At 43.9% G+C, this 19,109-nt stretch overlaps 1 protein-coding gene across 3 annotated transcripts in view; it reads right to left on the bottom strand.

Moving 5' to 3' along the window:
- SV2C (synaptic vesicle glycoprotein 2C) overlaps nt 1–19,109 on the bottom strand; it is a 201,004-nt gene that overhangs the window by 83,743 nt on the left and 98,152 nt on the right. For 2 of the 3 annotated variants that reach the window (XM_025185249.2, XM_006124253.4), the window contains one exon: nt 3,553–3,733. The exons of the other annotated variant lie outside the window; for it this stretch is intronic. In XM_025185249.2, coding sequence (XP_025041034.2) covers nt 3,553–3,733 — 181 coding nt within the window. The remainder of the gene's footprint in view (nt 1–3,552; nt 3,734–19,109) is intronic. 3 annotated transcript variants of the gene reach the window in all.

Raw genomic sequence — 19,109 nt, 5'->3', positions numbered from 1 at the left:
TTCTATAGATTGACACCAGTCTCAGAAAAGACTTTTCCCCGCCAGAGCCTTCAGGAATCTGGCAAATCTGAACATGAGCAGGCAATCTTAATAAATTTCCCTTGAGGAATACCTCCTGAATGATGCCCTAGCAAATTGTAATTGAATGAAAATTAGTACAATGCAATCTACTTTAGCTGTGTTTTAAATTCAAGTGCCTTTGGACCATGTACACTAGGATGCAAGTCCTTTGCATGTTTAATGCCTATTAGAGGGAAGTAGCCATTTCTCTCTACTAGGCTGGACATTCAGGAATTTTAGTCACTCAAGGGAAGCATATGGCTATGGGATTAGGAAACTAGGATTCATGTGACTGTTTCTATATAAAACAAGCCTCCAAGTGTAGGCTTGATATATGACTCTGATACCACCCTTCCTCAGAGTTCCTACTAGTATCTCAAAGTTCAGTACATAGGTTCTGAAGAAGTGGTGATGAAGGTGGCTAGTAGGGATCCATGCAGGCACTCATGTCAAAGGAATTCAGTTGCATGCAACCTGATTCTGGTCCTGGAAGTTTGGTAACCATGATACCCAGGAAGGTGGTCTGAGCAGGATCAAAATAATGATTGCAACACTACTAAATTAAGTACCATCACTTCAGGCTAGCTCTAGAGAATAATGTTATGAAAAAATGTGTTCAGCGCACCAGTTAGCAGCTTTGCAAATAGGCTCTACTGGAAAGCTTCTTAGAAAAGCTGTGGAAGTTGAGCAGCATCTCCAATTAAATCATTAGTCACTCTAATTTGTAGAGTTGCAGATAAATAAGCCTGCTTATTGTCAGGATCCTAGAGGAAGATAGTTAGGACTAGAGGTAGGAGCATGGATTCCAGAACTGAAGCTAAGGTCAATGCCAGTACTGGGATCAAGAGCCATGCTGGGAGTCAAGCCAAAGCCAAAGTCAGAAATAAAGCTGAGGGTCAGACCCAGAATCAGGAAGTATGTGAATGTCCATGTTGGAGTTCTAGGGATCAGCTAGGACTCAAGACCAGGGGATTACAAACAGAGAAGCAGAGCAGCTATGGCAGCTAGGTAAGAGCACACATGGTTGCCTGAACACTCTCTGGTAAACTTCATAGGGACAAGGAACCAATCAGGGATCACTAAGACTACTGTCAGTCAGATCACTTGAGATGGAATGTCCTATGGCAGGGTCAGGCCAGGGAGCTGCTGCAAAGAGGTAAAAAGGCAGCCCAAAAGGGAAAAAGCAGAGAACTACAGGCCAATTAGATGCAGCTGGGAGGGAGCTGGGCAGATTGGGGCTAGCTGACTTCTCTGCCGGCTGACTGAGGATCTTTAAGAGCCTCAGCAGTTGGAAGCTGGGGGAGTGTGTGAGAGGACGGGGGGGAGAGAGGTTTGAGAAAACAATTCTGTAACAGCATTAGGTGGAGGCAGCTAGGGAGGGAGTCCGAGGAGGTGTGACCGGGCTCACTACCCTGGAGACATGCTGCAAAACCCCCAAACTCTGGGGTTGGGAGTGAGGGGCCTGCCTGGTGGTGGCCAGGGTAAGAGGGGCCCTTGCCACAGTTCTGTTGTGTTAAATTTCTTGTCTGGAAAAATGGATCACACGGAGTAGCAAGGTTATGGCTGCTGCTGGGTGGTGTTCTTGGGCTCTTAGCTGCCTCTTAAGACTCTAGCCTGGGATTCAAGTTTATGCCTAGCCAGGAAAAAAAGCCAACTTCTCACATCCTCATCCTGAGGAATGGATTTGTGGTTGGCTACCTTACAAGCCACAGCTACAATTAAAGATTTCAGAGCAGGGTTGCAGTAGGAATGGTGGAAACATTCTTTCTGAACATTAGTGAAGGGTAATCTAGAGGTCTTTGCTAAGTCCAATCAATCTTTCATTGGTTGGTACCAATATTCTACAAGGTGTCATGATTTTAATATATGAAACTTCTTTTGGACAGTTGCCAGTTCCAAGTCTAAGACTGTACCTTTAAGGATTAGCATCTGTTGAAAGAAGCAGGGAGCTAGAAATGGAGAATTACTGTATCCTTAGGAGAGGATAACAACTCTCTCTCTCTAGAAGCACTGGAAGGAATAGGCTCCTCTTCAAAATCTTCCTATCCTGAAGTTCCATTGATTTAAATCAGAAGGCAGATGAGACTTTATTTTGTGGTGCCTTGAAAGTGAATGTAGGAAATGTATATTTTGTGGTAGGATAGTTCTTGGTCTTATCAGAAAACCAAAGTCATCCTTATCCATATGCAGAATCTACAGTTGCATTGGGCACCTGAAAATTTGGGGCACCACTGCATCGTAATATCTACCCACTCGCCTCTTACAATCCCTGTTCTGTGGCTCTGCTTCCTCCAGAGGGGGTCTAGTTAACTTAAAAATAAAAAAGTCTACCAGACCTATTAGCAGAACATCGAACCTGTGAAAGAGCCATTCAAGTAGTAATGAAGCCATTTAACAGGCATTTGCCAACCCCAGATATGTACTCTCAGTTCCGGAATTTACTGTGTTAGTCAACAGGACTTTAGTTTTAAATTTGTTTTAAAAACATGTCACTAGTGTGTTGCTGAGGCCGTACCTGCCGGGGTTGTGGGTGTGCTCCTGCCGCCCTGGGTTGGCGGCTGCTTTCTCTGTGCCAGGGTCAGCCACGGTCAGCAACTCCGGTCTCAGCGGCTGCAGAAACACTGGTCCGGCCTGGTCTCCTCCCTCACCCTGCAGTTTCCTTGACTGCAGAGCTCCCTCTGCTTTTATACGCGGCCTCTGCAGGGTTGGAGGGGCGGGGCCTTCTCAGCTAGCTGGGCCTGGGCTACCCCCTGTCCATAAGTGCGGGGCCTGTCCGCCCCGTCACAAGATGTCAAACTGCTAGAGATGGAGACTAAAGTCCTTGTTTATCCACAGAACAGAGGAAGAATATAGATAGACTACAGAATCTTCCTCATATTACCGCAACCCTGACCTAGGCAGGGTCTAAAATTGCAGCATAAAAGGTCCTACTATCAAGCTCTGAAACCATCCCATCCTCTCAAATATATGTAGACCAAAAGAAAATCATCTGAAACAAACAGAGCTCCAAATACTCTCAAGGAAACACCCACAATATGGGGCAAATGTCAATGAAAGTTAGTTTTTACATGGAGCAAACAACTGCTACTAATATTTTGTACTTGTGTCATCCATATGAGGTTCTCAAAATAGTTACAAATGTAATGAAGTCTCACCACACACCTTTGAGATATTTTGATGTACTATTTCAAGATAGGAAAACGGAGGCATGGAAATTGTTAGTTGTCTGAGTTCACATGAAGTCTGGGCAAAACTAGGCTGAACCCCTTGTCTTCCAGTTCCCAGTCCTGTGTAATAGCCAAAAGACAACACTTCCTCCCTTTAATTGTTCATTCAGGGCTAGTCACATATGTGCACTGTGTAATTCTCTAGCCACTGAAATAAGACTATAAACCTACAGTACATAATGTGCATTTCCATATATAACAAAACATATGGCAAGATCATAAACATAGAAAAAGTAAAGAAATGAAAGAAAGCAAAAGAGCTTACCCAAATCCAGAAAATAAACGACAGAAGAGAAAGAAGCCATAGCCCTGGACAAATGATGACAGGAAGGCAAAGAATCCATTGACAGACATGCATATCAGAAGAGACTGCCTCCTTCCCACCTTGTCTGCCATGCCTCCCCAGAAGAATGCCCCCAACATCATCCCAAGGTACACTATGCTACCTGCAACACAGAAAACAAGATGTTACTTTGTGAGCTATACAACTGATACCAAATGACCAAAAATCAATCATAACATACTATAGTATTTTTTCCAGTAAACCTTTTCACTTGTGAAATGACAGAGCAGGAAGTAATTTCATCCTCAGTTTGTGTATGAGTGAGCTAGGTGTGTAAATCTACACATTCATGTTTAGAAGAACAGATATCCTATTGTGTCTGACTCACACATTGAGGCTTAATATTTTATTAAACTGGGTGCCTCTAGCTATAGAAAGATGAGTAAGAAGTGGAGAAAAAGTTCTAATTATCCCACCGAAGCACGCTGCATGCATGTTAATACTTCAAAAATTGAAATCAACCCTACAGAAATGTATTATTGGAAATCTATTAAAAACAAGCAGTTACATGTGGAATCATTAGTCATCAGTAGTTATTAAAAACAAGTTGTGCTTAGTTTAAAGGAAATGAGTTAGGAACAAATGAATCCTAGTTATCAAAGTACAACAGTATGGTAGAACCCCCACTTGGCGGTTTGTCTCTTTTATTATAGAATTTTATTTTCTCTTTCCCCTCCATTCCCCCCCCCCTTCCCTTATTTATTCTTGGATCTGGACTTTTAATACTTCAGTCATCTGCAGAAGTGGGTTGTGCCCACGAAAGCTCATGATACCATCTACGGCTGTGTCTACACTGGGCCACTTATTCCGTAAAATCAGCCGCTTTTCTGGAATAAGCTGCGAGCTGTCTACACTGGCCCTTGAATTTCCGGAAAAGCAACGATGCTCTACTGTACAAAATCAGCCGCTATTCCGGAAAAACTATTCTGCTCCCGCTCGGGCATAAGTCCTTATTCCGGAACACTGTTCCGGAAAAGGGCCAGCGTAGACAGCCCAGTAGTCTTTTCCGGAAAAAAGCCCCGATCACAAAAATGACGCTCGGGGCTCTTTTCCGGAAAAGCGCGTCTACATTGGCCACAGACGCTTTTCCGGAAAAAGGGTTTTTCCGGAAAAGCAGCCTGCCAATGTAGACGCTCCTTTTCTGGAAAAACTGAAAATGGAATAGTATTCCATTTTAAGCATTTCTGGAAATTCATGCCAGTGTAGACACAGCCTACATGTTTTGTTAGTCTTTAAGGTGCTGCTAGACTATTTGTTGTTTTTTAAGTTTTTCCAGTTACAGACTAACTTGGCAACTCCTCTGAATATTTTATTATAATACAGCCTATGCTTTCCTTAAACAGGTATTGCCATAAAGAAAAGGCAACATTTGAGCAGCACTGCTTTAAATGAACTTTTTAAACATGGGCAATCATGTTAAAAGGACACAGTGAAAAATTCTTTGTAGATATTGTAAGAAAGTGATACTGTTTTAATTTTACAATCAAGTACATGGTATTGATAAAAAAATTGGATACTTCAAACCTATCAATAAATTTACTTCAAACTAAAGAAAAAGAGCACTGCCAAAATAAAAAATATCTTAAAAATATTTCCCTACATTATTATCAACATCTTAGAGTATAAAAACTGACAAACTTTCACAATCTAGGTTTTCTTTCCTCTCCTTGCACTTCTCCCTAGTTGGACAATGATAAAAAGCCTAATTAAATTCCAATCATTTTCATGCACTAGGACAATATTGCAAGAGTATTTTATTTTAGAGGTATTTTTGGTTAAATTTCACATTGATACTTATTAATCTTAGGTTTTGTAAAATACACACACATACGTATACACACATTTCTGGCCAAATGTGCCTTTCCAGTACCCCGTTATGTCACAAACTTGGATTAGCCAAATGAAATCTCAGTCACACAAATTTAGCAAAGCTATCTCAATGGAATTGCCATTTCCTGCAAGATGCATACAATATCTTACTACTATGATTGAAAAAGTATTGAGTTTGACTGTTAGAAACTTAGCTTAATGCAACATAACTCAAAAGTCAGAGAAGTTTGTGAGAAATCATAGTATACAGGCAGTCCCTGGGTTACGTACAAGATAGGAACTGTAGGTTTGTTCTTAAGTTGAATTTGTATGTAAGTCGGAACTGGTACATATTGTAGGGGAAACTCTAGCCAAACATTTCTCCAGAGCTCAGTTTTATTCTCCCACACCTCACTTCCCTCAGTCCTTTATTCTCAAGCTGAGGTGTCTGCTGAGAAAAGCCGCTCCGCGTCTCCTTGGTCTGCTGGGGGGGCGCTAGCTTTGCGTCTCCCTGGTCTGCTGGGGGGAAGCAGCTAGTGCGGGGTTGCCTCACCCCGTTTGTAAGTAGGGATCTGATGTAAGTCGGATCCATGTAACCCGGGGACAGCCTGTATTTACAAATCTCAGCTTGCAGTCTCACCCACTATGTCTATACTGTGCCTATTTGCACAAGAAATATGCAAATGAGGCTAAGCATGGAATATCGCTGAGCTTCATTTGCATAATTAATGAACACCCGCTTTTTGCGCAAAAAGGAGCCATCTACACAGCTCCTTTTTGCACAAAAAACCCTCTTGCGCAAGAGCCGTTCTTCTGCATTTTTTTCTGGAAGAACGGCTCTTGTGCAAGAGGGGTTTTTGTGCGAAAAGGAGCTGTATGGACAGCTCCTTTTTGTGCAAAAGCCTCTTGTGCAAAAGCTCATTAATTATGCAAATGAGGCACGGCAATAGACCACACTTAGTCTCATTTGCATATTTCTTGCGCAAAATTGAAGCAGTATAGACATCGCTATAGAGTGCTAAGCCAACCAACCCCCAGTGCAGATAGCAATAGGTTGAGGGAAGAATTCTTCTATTAACCTAGCTACCAAATGCACCAGTGGGAAAACAGTTTTGGACAGCATAGGTAGTGGCTACACTGAAGCACTATAGCAGTGCTGCTGTCACATTCCAAGTGTAGACAAACCCATGGTGCTCAAAGCACATCTTTTCCCAAGTTTACTCTGGAGAAAGGTGCAATAGGTTGGTGTAAGGCTTTTTTGGAAATGCCTTTTTCCATTTTTTCCTTAGGAAAATAGTGTGTGCCTTGTTAAACATGCATGCTCTTTTGTAGTGCTTAAAAAGGCACAACAGGGCAGCCCGAAGCAGAGTGTATTGTCCTTCAACCCACCCCCCTCCATATCATTTTTAGTTGATGTGCAGTCCTGCTGATGGGGGAGCTTAAAGGGGGCAATTGCTCTAGGGCCCGATGATTCAAAGGGCCCGGGGGCACCTGACCATTGCTGTTGCTAATGTGGCAGTGGCAGCAGCCAGAAGCTGGGCCCTTTTAATCTCTGTGGGAGCAGAGTACTGCATGCTCTGTGCGGCTCTGAGGGCTAGGGATAAGGTTGCGCCATACTTTGGGTGGCACTGAGGTCTGGCTGCCGAGCCCCCACCCTTTCTGCCCAAGGCCTCCTTTTCAACAGCGCAGAACTGCTTCCACCCCAGTCCCCCGGTCCACAGGCTTGCAGAGGCTATCGGCTCCTGTGTTTCTGTGGATAATACCACCACGCTTCCAGTTACTCAGGGTCACAAACTGGAGAGCTCATGATGGATTCATCCTTCTTCTTATTCAGCAACCAAGTTTCCAAAAAAATATAAAAACCTTCCTCTTTGTCCCACCCTGGCCATGAACTCTGTATTAGCTGGTTTATAACCTTTAACACTTCCCTCAACTGCATTCAAAATAGAGCTGCTAAGATCATGTTTCTCAGCTGTCACTCACCTGAGTCCATCTACAAGTTCCTGTTTTCCCACTGTGGTAAGCTTAAACATCTCCAAGGTCCTCTCTAATCAGCTTTAATTTCTGTTTGTCAGTAATACCCAGCTACTAAGCACCTTCCTTCCCCTATTCCTTTCTTTGTATCACCTTCTTCGTGGCCCAGTTTACACAGAACACACTTCCAACTCCAGACAACCAACTGTGCTTCCTTTTTTTTCCCCTCCAAATTATTCCTCACAACACATTTTTTTCTGCAATGTCCAGAGTAAGCAATGGGAGCAGCAAAAGAAAAGGAAAATTCTACCAAACAATAGATGGAGTAGAAGCATAATGTAATATACTCAGATAACCACAACATTTTAGTCTCTATCCCCCCCTTTTCCCCATTCCATGAGTTTGTTGCTCTTGTTTTGTCATTTCATGTCAATAGTAACATTGGAAATGGTTAGGGGCAGAGTATATCTCTCTTTTATTCATTTTATAAATCACTTAGCACACTTTATACCTTGTAAAAATAATTGTATACATATAAATACTGATTTGTAAAACATTCCACTTTTAGTCAACCCACACTCCCTTTCTCAGGAGGCTCAAAAGCGCAGATCACTGCCTCAGATGTGTGTGTACCTCAAGACCAAACACACCACATGGAAGACAGCAGAATCCTGGTAATTGCATTTTTTTCAGCACACTGCAGCTGGTATCACATAGCTTGTGCCATTTTTTTTGTGCTGTGCACTTATGGATTGAAGATAAGACTCAAGCCCTTAAAGAACATGTGAGCTGTTGCTGTCTGACATGCATATTAGTAGACAATGGTCTCACAAACAGCATGGCCTCTAATGATATTTTTCTCCAGGAATAATAAATGTTGATTTTAAATACAGAGGCTACAAGCGTTGCACCCTGAATAAGGATTTAATTTCCTCAGTGAAATGCTATGCCCCCCAAGCACACCCAGTCATCTCGTAGAGAACCTTTGAAAACAACTCAGTGACAGTAGGAAACAAACGTATTCTACCATGGGATTAAAATGCTCACCTTCCATCTTTGTTTTCAAAGTAATAATTTGCTGCTTTTTTGTTTGAACATACTAAGAATGCAACTCACTCCAAGGATTTTACTAGTGTGCACATGTGTAACAGGTACAAAATACATAGTTTGTGTCTTTCTTCTTTGGATTAGGGACGGTCTTTCTAAACATACTACGAACAGTCTGCAATAGTGCTTTTCCCAGGTGCTTCTTTCCTCCAGAACATGGAGTGAAATGTTTTGGAAGGGCAATGAAAGCAATTATTGCCCAGATATGCTGGAAGAAAAGAGGGAGGAGGCAGTGGGTAGTTTAATTAGGATGCAACATTATTTCCATGAAATATCAGGGAGCACCCAACAATAAATTGTACATGCATGTCATCACCCTGTCCTTAACCATTTCTATGTATTTCCCAGCCTGGTTCTAGCCATTCCATGGCTGGGACCTCACTGCCCTCCTCTTGTCTGAGGCTAAAACTAGACTGCAGGCTTTTTGTGCAAGAACCTTTTTTCGCAAGAGATCTTCCGAAAAAAAAACTTATTGCACAAGGGTGCGTCCACACACAAAAGCGCATCGAAAAAGTGATGCGCTTTTATGAAAGAGATCATCCAGACTCATTGGGCTTTAGGTCACCAGTTGTTTCCAAGTGCTGGTGCTGGAGCCTTGCAGAGACACGTGCTTAAAGGGACCCCCCCCCCCGGACAGCCATTTCTCTGTTTCTGCTACGTGTTTGCCTATCTCTTCGAAGGACAGCAAAGTTCTTGCAGTGCCTGCTCTGGTTGCCCTCTTCTTTTTTTGGATGCCACAGCTTTTCTCTTGGTGCCATAGCTGGAGCTGCCCCATGGCATGCGATGGCCCCACATGGCCATGTTACAGTTTTTGTGGCACTTTGTGTCGTCTGCCTTCCTGGTTCTGTAGGACCTGAACCCCAAGGTCATTCTGGGGACCCTCTCCATGGCTGCGGCTGCTCCATTCTGGCAACTGCATCCCACAGTGAAGAGGCGTTTTGGGAGGCTCGACACCAGTTCGGACTGGTGGGGATGACCAGCAGTGGCTCCAAAACTTCCGTGTTTGCAACATTCGTCTTGTTATCTGTGGTCAGCTGTTACATGACAGAGCTTGAAATGTACAACTGCTACTATGTTGCTTCTTGGTTTGTATCAACCCAATCATTGTCCTGTCTGATGGCAATTGGTCCACACATGCTTTTTTGCAAAAGAGCTCTTTCACAAAAAGGCTTCTTCCTCATAGAAAGAGGAATACCAATTGCACAAAAGCTCCTCTGTTCTTTCGATTCATTTCTCGAAAGAATGCACGTGCAGTGTGAATGTTCCATGAGACTCTGTAGTCTAGACATACCCTGAGACTAAGGAAGTATAAAGTGGTGGGGTCTTGCTCCCTGCTGTTCCAATTGTAGATTCTCCCCCCCCTCCCTTTCAGCTCTCTTCTGGGATGCATTCCTTCAAATCTTTTCTAAACTGTTTTATCTGATAACTGTGTCCCTTCCATAAAAAGTATTTGCACTGGACATCTGCCAAAAGGAGACACCAGTAATTATGCTAGGCTGCCTTCTCCCACACCCATTCTTAATTAATATCAAACATAATTACATCCATTCCCCCATTGGATAGGTATACCCCATCCTTCCTGAATGACTCAGGTGCTCAGTAAGATGTCCCAGTGGGGAATTACCAGCCTCCCTCCTTCTGGTCTTAACACATCAAATTTGCATCCCCTCCCCATGCTATGCTGTAACAGGTCAGGCACACAACTGTCACCCCAGAGAACAATTCCTGGACGTATTCCAAAGCTCACTTGCCTCTGAATATCAATTTGACCTCTTTTGCTATACCAAGCTTTAACACAGTTTCTCCCCCATCCACTCAATTTTGTTCCACCCCATCTCAGCTAGCTGCATCAATTTGCCCAGCTCTGATCCCCAGTTGCAATTGGAATATCAGAAGCAGCCATGCCTGAGCCTCACAATTTTCCTCAGTTTAGATGCCAGTTTTGCCTGGAGTCTTGGCCGCTCTCGCCCTGAGCCATGCCACAATCTGGTCTCCCATTTCAGCTGGAGTCTTGACCCATGCCTCAGTTTCCCCAATTCTGATCCCCAGTTTCGTGTTGAGTCCTGATTGCAGCCATCTTGATCTGTGCAATATTTGCTTCCCAAAGGTTGGCTGGGATCTCGGCCCTAGCCACCTTGACCTGTGCCTTCATTTGCCCCATTGATGTTACCTGCAGAGGTGCTTGCCATAGTGCATGCTCCCCCCTCTCTTTTGGCCTCTCTCCTTAAGTTCCACTCCAAGTAGGATCAGGGGTGTTGGATCCGTATCGTTGGCTGTGTCTACATTGGCACCCTTTTCCGGAAAAGGGATGCTAATGAGACAAGTCGGAATTACAAATGCTGCGGGGGATTTAAATATCCCCCGTGGTATTTGCATGAACATGGCTGCCGCTTTTTTCCAGCTCGGGGCTTTGCTGGAGAAAAGCGCCAGTCTAGACGGGATCTTTCGGAAAATAAAGCCTTTTCCGGAAGATCCCTATTCCTCTTAAAATCAGGAATAAGGGATCTTCCGGAAAAGGCTTTATTTTCCAAAAGATCCTTGTCTAGACTGGCGCTTTTCTCCGGCAAAGCCCCGAGCTGGAAAAAAGCGGCAGCCATGTTCATGCAAATACCACGGGGGATATTTAAATCCCCCGCGGCATTTGCAATTCCGACTTGTCTCATTAGCATCCCTTTTCCGGAAAAGGGTGCCAATGTAGACACAGCCCTCGTGTTTACTGGAGATACCCTCTGCTGGCTACTGTCTGCATCCCAGCCCTGCACTGCTGCACATCCTGCAGCGTGCCTATGGTGTCACTGCCCACCCCTTAATGGCGAGACTCTTAGACTTGGGGAATCATGGGAAAGAGATTCCAAACTCCCTGTAATTCCCCTATTCTTATTCCCATGCCCAGCCAGTCATCCTACCTCCCCACTCCCCTGTAAGCGGGGCCACACAGATCTGTGAATAGCCAGTCATTCTGCTCTACTCACCCGAGGACTTCCATATTAGTCACTACATCCAGACAGCCACCTTCTCCCCCTCCACACACACACATTACCTCTCTATGGCATGGGAAGCTCCAGCCATACCTAATATAATGACTAGTAATACCCAGATCGATCTTTGTTTTAACTCTAGTAAAATGATACATAGAATTTAAAGATTATAATCTTTCTCTGGTATGTTTGATTCTTGCATGTAGTCAGTCTACCTGATTAGAGAGACTGTGGAGAGAATTATAACACACACAACTGTTTCCCTGAGACAGCTTCTAATTAAATTATTCATACCATGATCTAACTAAATAAAAGCTTTTACACTTTTAGGAAAGAACAAATAAGAGTAACTGTAATTACCCTTTCTACTCCCTATTTCTCTGTGTATTTACAATACTAGATTTTCAGGTCTACTGCTCACCTTTTCATATGAGCTAAAAGAATCTTAAACAGACGAGAAGGATATCAGAAATCTAACTCAGAAGACACAAACCAACTGTGAATTACTGTCCTTCCTCTAAACATTTTTTCATGCAAACGCTGCAAAAGACTTTTTTTCATGAAGCAAAGTATGGGGAAGTCAGTTGCTGACAGGTAATTTGGGATATGGATGGAAGGAGTAAAACTTCCCCTCTTCATTCTTCTTCCCCCCTCAAGATGATATACAGTAGTCCCCAACAATCCTTGAAGGTGGTGAGACTTGTCTCACTAGCCAAATAAGATATATGCCCAAGTGTTGGAGGACTGGGTCCTTAGAGAGGGCAATAACTTTTCTCTCATCAAAGTCTGACCATGTCCCCATCTGTATTCATTTTGTCTCACACACTAAATAATTTACAATATATGCAAATCCCAAAGCAGTACTGAACATCAGTCTTTTCCACTATTACCATTCTCTAATCTAATCTACCTCTTCTGCATTCCCTTTTATGACATCTGCAGAGGATGACAATCAATTATAGCCTTTGGTCAGCAATTTGGGACTGTCTAGTGCTAATATTTAATTACAGTCACTTTGAGGGATTTTTTTTATCCTGCTAAATATGTTCCATATTTAGAAACATCAAGGTTTTTCCTGCTTTCCCATGCACTTGACAATTGTGAAAATAATTCTAACAGTAATGTCTATTAATAAACCACAAACTTGAATGAAATTTGGAATATATATATTTTAAAATATACACAGTAATTTTTCAATCACAATAGAAATGTTTTTACAAATGCTTTATGTTTGTGCAGTGTCTGCCCCACTGGGGCCCTGTCCACTAGTACGGTGTTTCTCAAGCTGGGGTATGCAGAGGTCTTCCAGTGATACATCAACTCATCTAGATATTGGCCTAGTCAATCAATTTATTTTATAATTACATGCTAAAAATCAGAAAGCAAACTACTTTTAGTAATAGCGTGATGTGTCGCTTTTGTATTTTTACGTCTCATTTTGGAAACAAGTAGTTTTTAAGTGAAACTGAAGTTTTTATGTAATTTTACGAGGGGAAACTTGGAGCTACACAAAACAAATCAGACTTCTGAAAGAGATACAGCCATCTCGTAAGGTTGGGAGCCACTTGTCTAATACTACATTAATAAAAAAATATTTAATGGCAGCTCTTAGTATTTAATGGCAGCTCTTAGTTATTCACAGTTTTTAACTGCTGCCTGAAGGAAAATACACACTGCAAAACCACCTTAATAATTATGGACCCGTTCTAGCTCTCTACACAGTAAGATTGAATTTTGCCAGTGTCTCCAATGAGAGCAGGATTTGGGATAATAAAATTCTATCTTGGAGGTTGCACATAATCTTTGTTATTACACCAATTTTTAGCACTTGCGGGTATTTTATATTTTTGCTACTATAATAAAAGGGGAGCCATACTTTCATAATAAATAATGTTAAAATGTTTTCAGTACTAGTGTTGCCTACTTTTTTAGATTATGAAAGCTAAGGATGACATTTGCAATACTGGAATAATTTGTTTAGGAGAAATTAGTTTACAGTTAATACAACTGAGCAAAGATGTTATTTTTCCATGATATAGCAGCAAGTCAATTAGACTAAAACCTGGTGGCCTAAGAGTGAAAAAACAAGATTTGTGTAAGGGGACTGTTACCCCTTACTAAAACTCTGTGGGAGTTTTTTGGTTTACCAGCTTCAGAAGGGGAAGGGTTCACGAGACTGACAGACCCCAGAGACAATAGAAAACAGTCAACACTCCAGCTCAGCCTGACTGACAGGTTGTAAGTGGGGATTGTTCTGGCTCTCTCTCTGAGCAAACAGGGAGCTGAAAGAGCAGAGCGAGCTGTGTGCAGAAGAGGTCCTGCAAAGACAGAGAGCTGAAAGAGGAGTACAAGAAGAAGTCCTGCAGCGACAGAACCATACACAGACAGGCCAAGCAGTGCAGACCCTGTGTTGAGCAGCAGACTGGCAGTGCTCAGAAAGCCAAAAGGAACAGAGAAGCAACACAAGGAGCTGGAACAGCCAAGCAGCACAGCCTGCAGCTGGATGTGGTGAGCTACTGGGACCTGCAAAGTGTGGGGAAAGGCTCTGGACTGGGAGAGGGGTCTGGCCACTTAGAGACTGAGGCTGTGTGGTTACTGCCAGTGCAAGCGTGTCCAGCCTGCAGCCCCTTGCAGCACATCCAGGGCTTCTAAGGAAGAGACTGTGAACTGTCCTTACACTCTGCAGACTGCTGTGTTGATGTCCCTGAGCTACAGAGCAGGGCTGTGTGTTCTCATTTAACCATTCTCATTGTTTCTTATTCTATTCTCTTTAATCAGTTGATGTTTAATAAATTGTATTTGCTTTGAACCTTATGAAGTGATCACTGGGCCAAGAAGGCCTGCAGTGTAAAGAGAGCACCTCGGAGTGGGGACACCCTAACTCCTGCCCCTAGTGACTACAAGGTCAGGGATTAAGCCCCAGGAAACCTGGGCCCAGCCTTGTTGGGGTTTCAAGGGCTCTGCTACTCAGGAGAGTGGAGGGGGAGCCCTCAGGATCAGGGAGCCGTGGGGTAAAGGAAGTGGGAGCGGGGACTCAGATCCTTTCGCTGGTTCATTTCACCGGGGTGTATAGAAGCCAGGAAAGTTCCCCACAGGAGCGGGACCATTCCCCCGCTTACATTTGTCTCCATAATGTCTGTAGTACAAGTACTACAGTACTTAAGCTTTTATTTAGCTAGTGATTTGGGGCTTTATTTTTGTTGTTATTATTTTAATGCCCATAGCTTCATGACCATTCATTCATACATGCTCATTTTTCCACCATCATAGTACAAAGTAAAGTCAAATTAAGCAGTTTTATTTTAGAAAAAAATGCAATTAAAGGTCTGTTTTTCCCGTTTACAACAGAAGATACTCTTGAACAAAAGTCACTTGAACCTAGATTCTAAAGTGCTGTAGAAATGTTGCCTAATACTTGCAGATCTTTTATTTGGAAATTGTGGCATTTAAATAACTCATTCCAGGGCAATATGAAAATGTACATGGAATTTCTGAAAGGTTCCTCTCTAAGGGTATGTCTACACTACAAAGTTAATTCGAACTAACGGACGTTAGTTCAAATTAACTTTGATAGGTGCTACACTAGCACTCCGCTAGTTCGAACTTAATTCGAACTAGAGGAGCGCTTAGTTCGAACTAGGTAAACCTCATTGTACGAGGACTAAGCCTAGTTCGAACTTACTAGTTCGAATTAAGGGCTGTGTAGCCACTTAATTCGAACTAGTGGGAGGCTAGCCCTCCCCAGCTTTCCCTGGTGGCCACTCTGGCCAACACCAGGGAAACTCTATTGCCTCCTTCCTGGCCCCGGCCCCCTTAAAGGGGCACGGGCTGGCTACGGTGCCCGTGCCAGGTGCAAGCCTGCCAGCACCCAGCTAGCAGACCCTGCACCTGGCACGGCTTGAGCCAGCCACCCGATGCCCCCCAGCCCTCCCCCTCTTCCCGGGACCAGGCTGGCGGCTCCCGGGAGCTTGCCCGTGACCGCAAGAGGCGGGCACCCGCCTGGTCTAGTGCGGACATCGTGGACCTCGTCCACGACCTCCGCACTAGGCACAGGAAAGCGGCCGTCTAGGGTAGGAGAGCTGCCAGCCTGGCCACCCAGGAGCAGGTGTGCATGAAAATCAAGGTGGTCCACTGAGACCCCCGGCCCTGAGCTCTGAGCTTACAATGGCCGTACTGGGTCAGACCAAAGGTCCATCTAGCCCAGTAGCCTGTCTGCCGACAGTGGCCAATCCTAGGGACGCTGGAGGGGATGGACCGAAGACAGTGACCAAGCCATTTGTCTCATGCCATCCCTCTCCAGCCTTCCACAAACTTTGGGCAGGGACACCACTCCTACCCCCTGGCTAATACCACTCCATGGACCCAACCTCCATCACTTTATCTCACTTCTCTTTAAACTCTGTTCTAGTTCTAGCCTTCACAGCCTCCTGCAGCGAGGAGTTCCACAGGTTGACTCTTTGCTTTGTGAAGAACTTTCTGTTACTAGTTTGAAGCCTGCTACACATTCCTTTCCTTTGGTGTCCTCTAGTCCTTCTATTATGGGAACTAATGAAGAACTTTTCTTGATGCACCCTCTCCACCCCACTCATGCTTTTATAGACCTCTATCCTATCCCCCCTCAGTCTCCTCTTTTCTAAACTGAAAAGTCCCAGTCTCTTTAGCCTCTCTTCATATGGGACCTGTTCCAAACCTCTGATCATTTTAGTTGCCCTCCCTTCTCCCACCCTCTCTCTTCCCCTCTCCTACCTCCTTTTCCCAGTCTCCCCGAGTTTTGTTCAATAAAGAGAGATTCTATTTTTGCCCACACATTTTCTTTATTTTTTACATCAGGCTAGGGAAGGGAAAGTGGAAGAGGTGAAGGAGGAATGGGGTACGAGCCCCTGATGGGGAGGACTGGGCTGGCTCTGTGGGCTTCTGTGGGTGGAAGCTCTCTTGCAGCCTCCCAATTGCCCCCTTTCCCCAGATGGCAGCCTGCGGCAAGTGCAGCCAGTTTGATGGCCGAGTGCTGTGATGTGCCCAGCGTGGGCACCCAGGGCATTCCAACCCAGGACTGCTTTGCAAGCAGGGCACCCCTGAGAACTGTCTGTCCGGGGTGGGGGTCGGGTCCCTTTAAGCACAGCCCTCGGCTAGCCTGAGGGAGCAGCTCCACGCTCTATGTCCTCATCTGATGCCCTGCCGGCACTGCTTCCGGCCATCCTTAACCCCGGTTCAGGGTCCACTTAATGTGGACATGCTAGTTCGAATTAGCGAAATGCTAATTCGAACTAGTTTTTTAGTCTGGATCCGTTAGTTCGAATTAGCGCTGTAGTGTAGACATACCCTAAGTTACTAATGGTTTCTCAGCAACAGAAAAGAAATGTACATTCCCAACATGAGGAAGAACTTGAAACAAAGGTACAGAGCCGGGGTCTTCAACCTCTCTCTAAGACCTGCCCCCCCAACAAGCTAGAAAAAATTCACAGGCCTCCTGTGCCACAGGAACTGCTTTTCTGCATATCCAGTAGATTAAGAGCCTGGGCTGGCATTACAAGGCAGCAAGCAGGCAACTGCTCAGGGTCCCATACCACAGGGGTCCTCCATAGCTAAGATGTGCAGACTTTGGCTTCAGCCCTGCGTAGTGGGGCTTGGGCTTAAGCTTTCTGCCCTGGGCCCTAGAAAGTCTTCACCAGTTTCTTTCTGGTTTATTTTGGTGAATCCCCTGGAACCTGGTTGTACTCCCTGGGTCATATTTATGGACTTAATTATTATTATTTATTTGCTCTGCAGCAGGTCAGGTAAAATTTCCAGCAGCTATGAAAGCAGAACGAAAAACTAGCAGGCTCTTCATTCTCCCCTATCAAAAGCCTACAGGTTTGGTTCTACCTGCAGACCTGCATGCAGACAGAGAGCCTATTGGCTCATGGGTCCGTGGACCTTGGAGATAAAGAGAAAAACTTGATATTAGTATTTCTATATCGCTAGAGAATAACAATAGGTAAAGAAATCGGTTTTGTTTTTTGAAAGCGAATTAGGTCTTGAAAACATTGTTTTCCTTAAGTATAGAAACACTTGGTAATATGTAAAACAATTGTTAATGCTTCTGCCAAAAGGAAAATGCACAGAGCAAAACCATCTTATTAATTAAGGACCTGTTCTAGATCCCAAGGGAGTAAAATTCAATTTTGCCAAAGTCTCCAATGGGACCAGGATTTGGGATAATAAATCTCTACCTTGGGGGTGCACATCATCTTCATTATTACACCAACAAAGATAATAATGTGATTTTTAACCCTCATGCAATATTTAAATATTTTCAATTTTCAAGGATGTAAATATTCTTCAAAGAAAATATATATCTGTTGATGCCTCTTAGGTCCATGTATCAATACAGTTTATCATTCACTGTAAAACTGCAATCACAGTCTGTTTATTGTTCAAAGTTGTAGTGATGGTGGTCTTTGATAATTCACTGGTAGCTGTTTCCCAGGAGGAAAATAATTCTACAACACTGAAAAAACTCCAAACATCAAATTTTGTGCAATACACCAAGGACTGCAAACATTCTTGAATTAACTTTTCGAAATATTGATGATACATGCATATTCGGTTCTGGTCCATGACTGGGACTCATAAATGCTACACTGATAAATAATATTTTCAAAACCTGAAAAATTGCTTATTATTCATTAATTCTAACATAAAAAGGGAATTCTGATATGCTCTATCTAGACAAGTCAAACAAAATTTAAACAGAAAATCTTTCTGTAGAATTTTTAAACAAGCCTATAGCATTCTGTAGCAAGACAAAGAAATGTCCATTTAATTCTCTTATTATTTGTGCACTTCAGTTGAATACACTCTTAAGCTAAATAACCCAAAGATATTTTCAGCATGCAGTAAAAATGTACACATGAGAAAGTAGCATGGTGTAGCTTGGACACTCTAAATTCATACCCTGGTTTGCTGTGCATTACCTTCTCCATGTGGAGAAGGCCTAAAAAGCACCACAAATCTCACCACCTTTGGCTCCAACTGCAGGATGCTCTTTGACAGTGCTAATAAAGGTCGAAACTCTAAAAACTGGGACTCTCTGGTCCAGCAACATCCATAGTCTGGCAAGACCACAGATGTTCCTAGATGAGAGAACTCCAGTGGCTGGGAGTGGTAGGAGGACCTGTGGCTAGGAGCTCTGATGGAGCTGGAAATCTGGGCAGTGCTGGGCAGCAGTGGAGCCAGCGGCTGGGAGTCCAGCTGAAGCTTGCAGCAGTGGGACAAGCAGCCTGGCCTGGTAGCAGCAAGGCTGGGAGCCTGTGTGGGGCTATGTAGCCAGGAGTCCCGCTAGTGCTGGAAGCAGAGCCAGTCCAGAGGACCAGCAACTAGGGCTGGGGCAGCAGAGGAACGTGGAGGGGGCAGCATCTGGGGCTGGGAGCAGAGCCTAATGGGGGGGCAGGAATTAATCTCTCTTGGTCCAGCAGACTCCCTTGTTCGGGACCAGTTAGGTCCCGAGGGTGCTGGAGTAGGGAGATCAAACCTATTATACACACGTAATACAGTATACATGCAATTAAAAATGACTAGTCAAGCAAAAACATGGCTTGCACAATATTCTCTCCTTGGAGTCCCAAGGAAAGA

The sequence above is a fragment of the Pelodiscus sinensis genome, chromosome 6 (genome assembly GCF_049634645.1).
Source record: "Pelodiscus sinensis isolate JC-2024 chromosome 6, ASM4963464v1, whole genome shotgun sequence".
Lineage (NCBI taxonomy): Eukaryota > Metazoa > Chordata > Testudines > Trionychidae > Pelodiscus > Pelodiscus sinensis.
The sequence above is the reverse complement of the archived record's forward strand: the minus strand, read 5'-3'. Positions and strand labels throughout refer to the sequence as shown.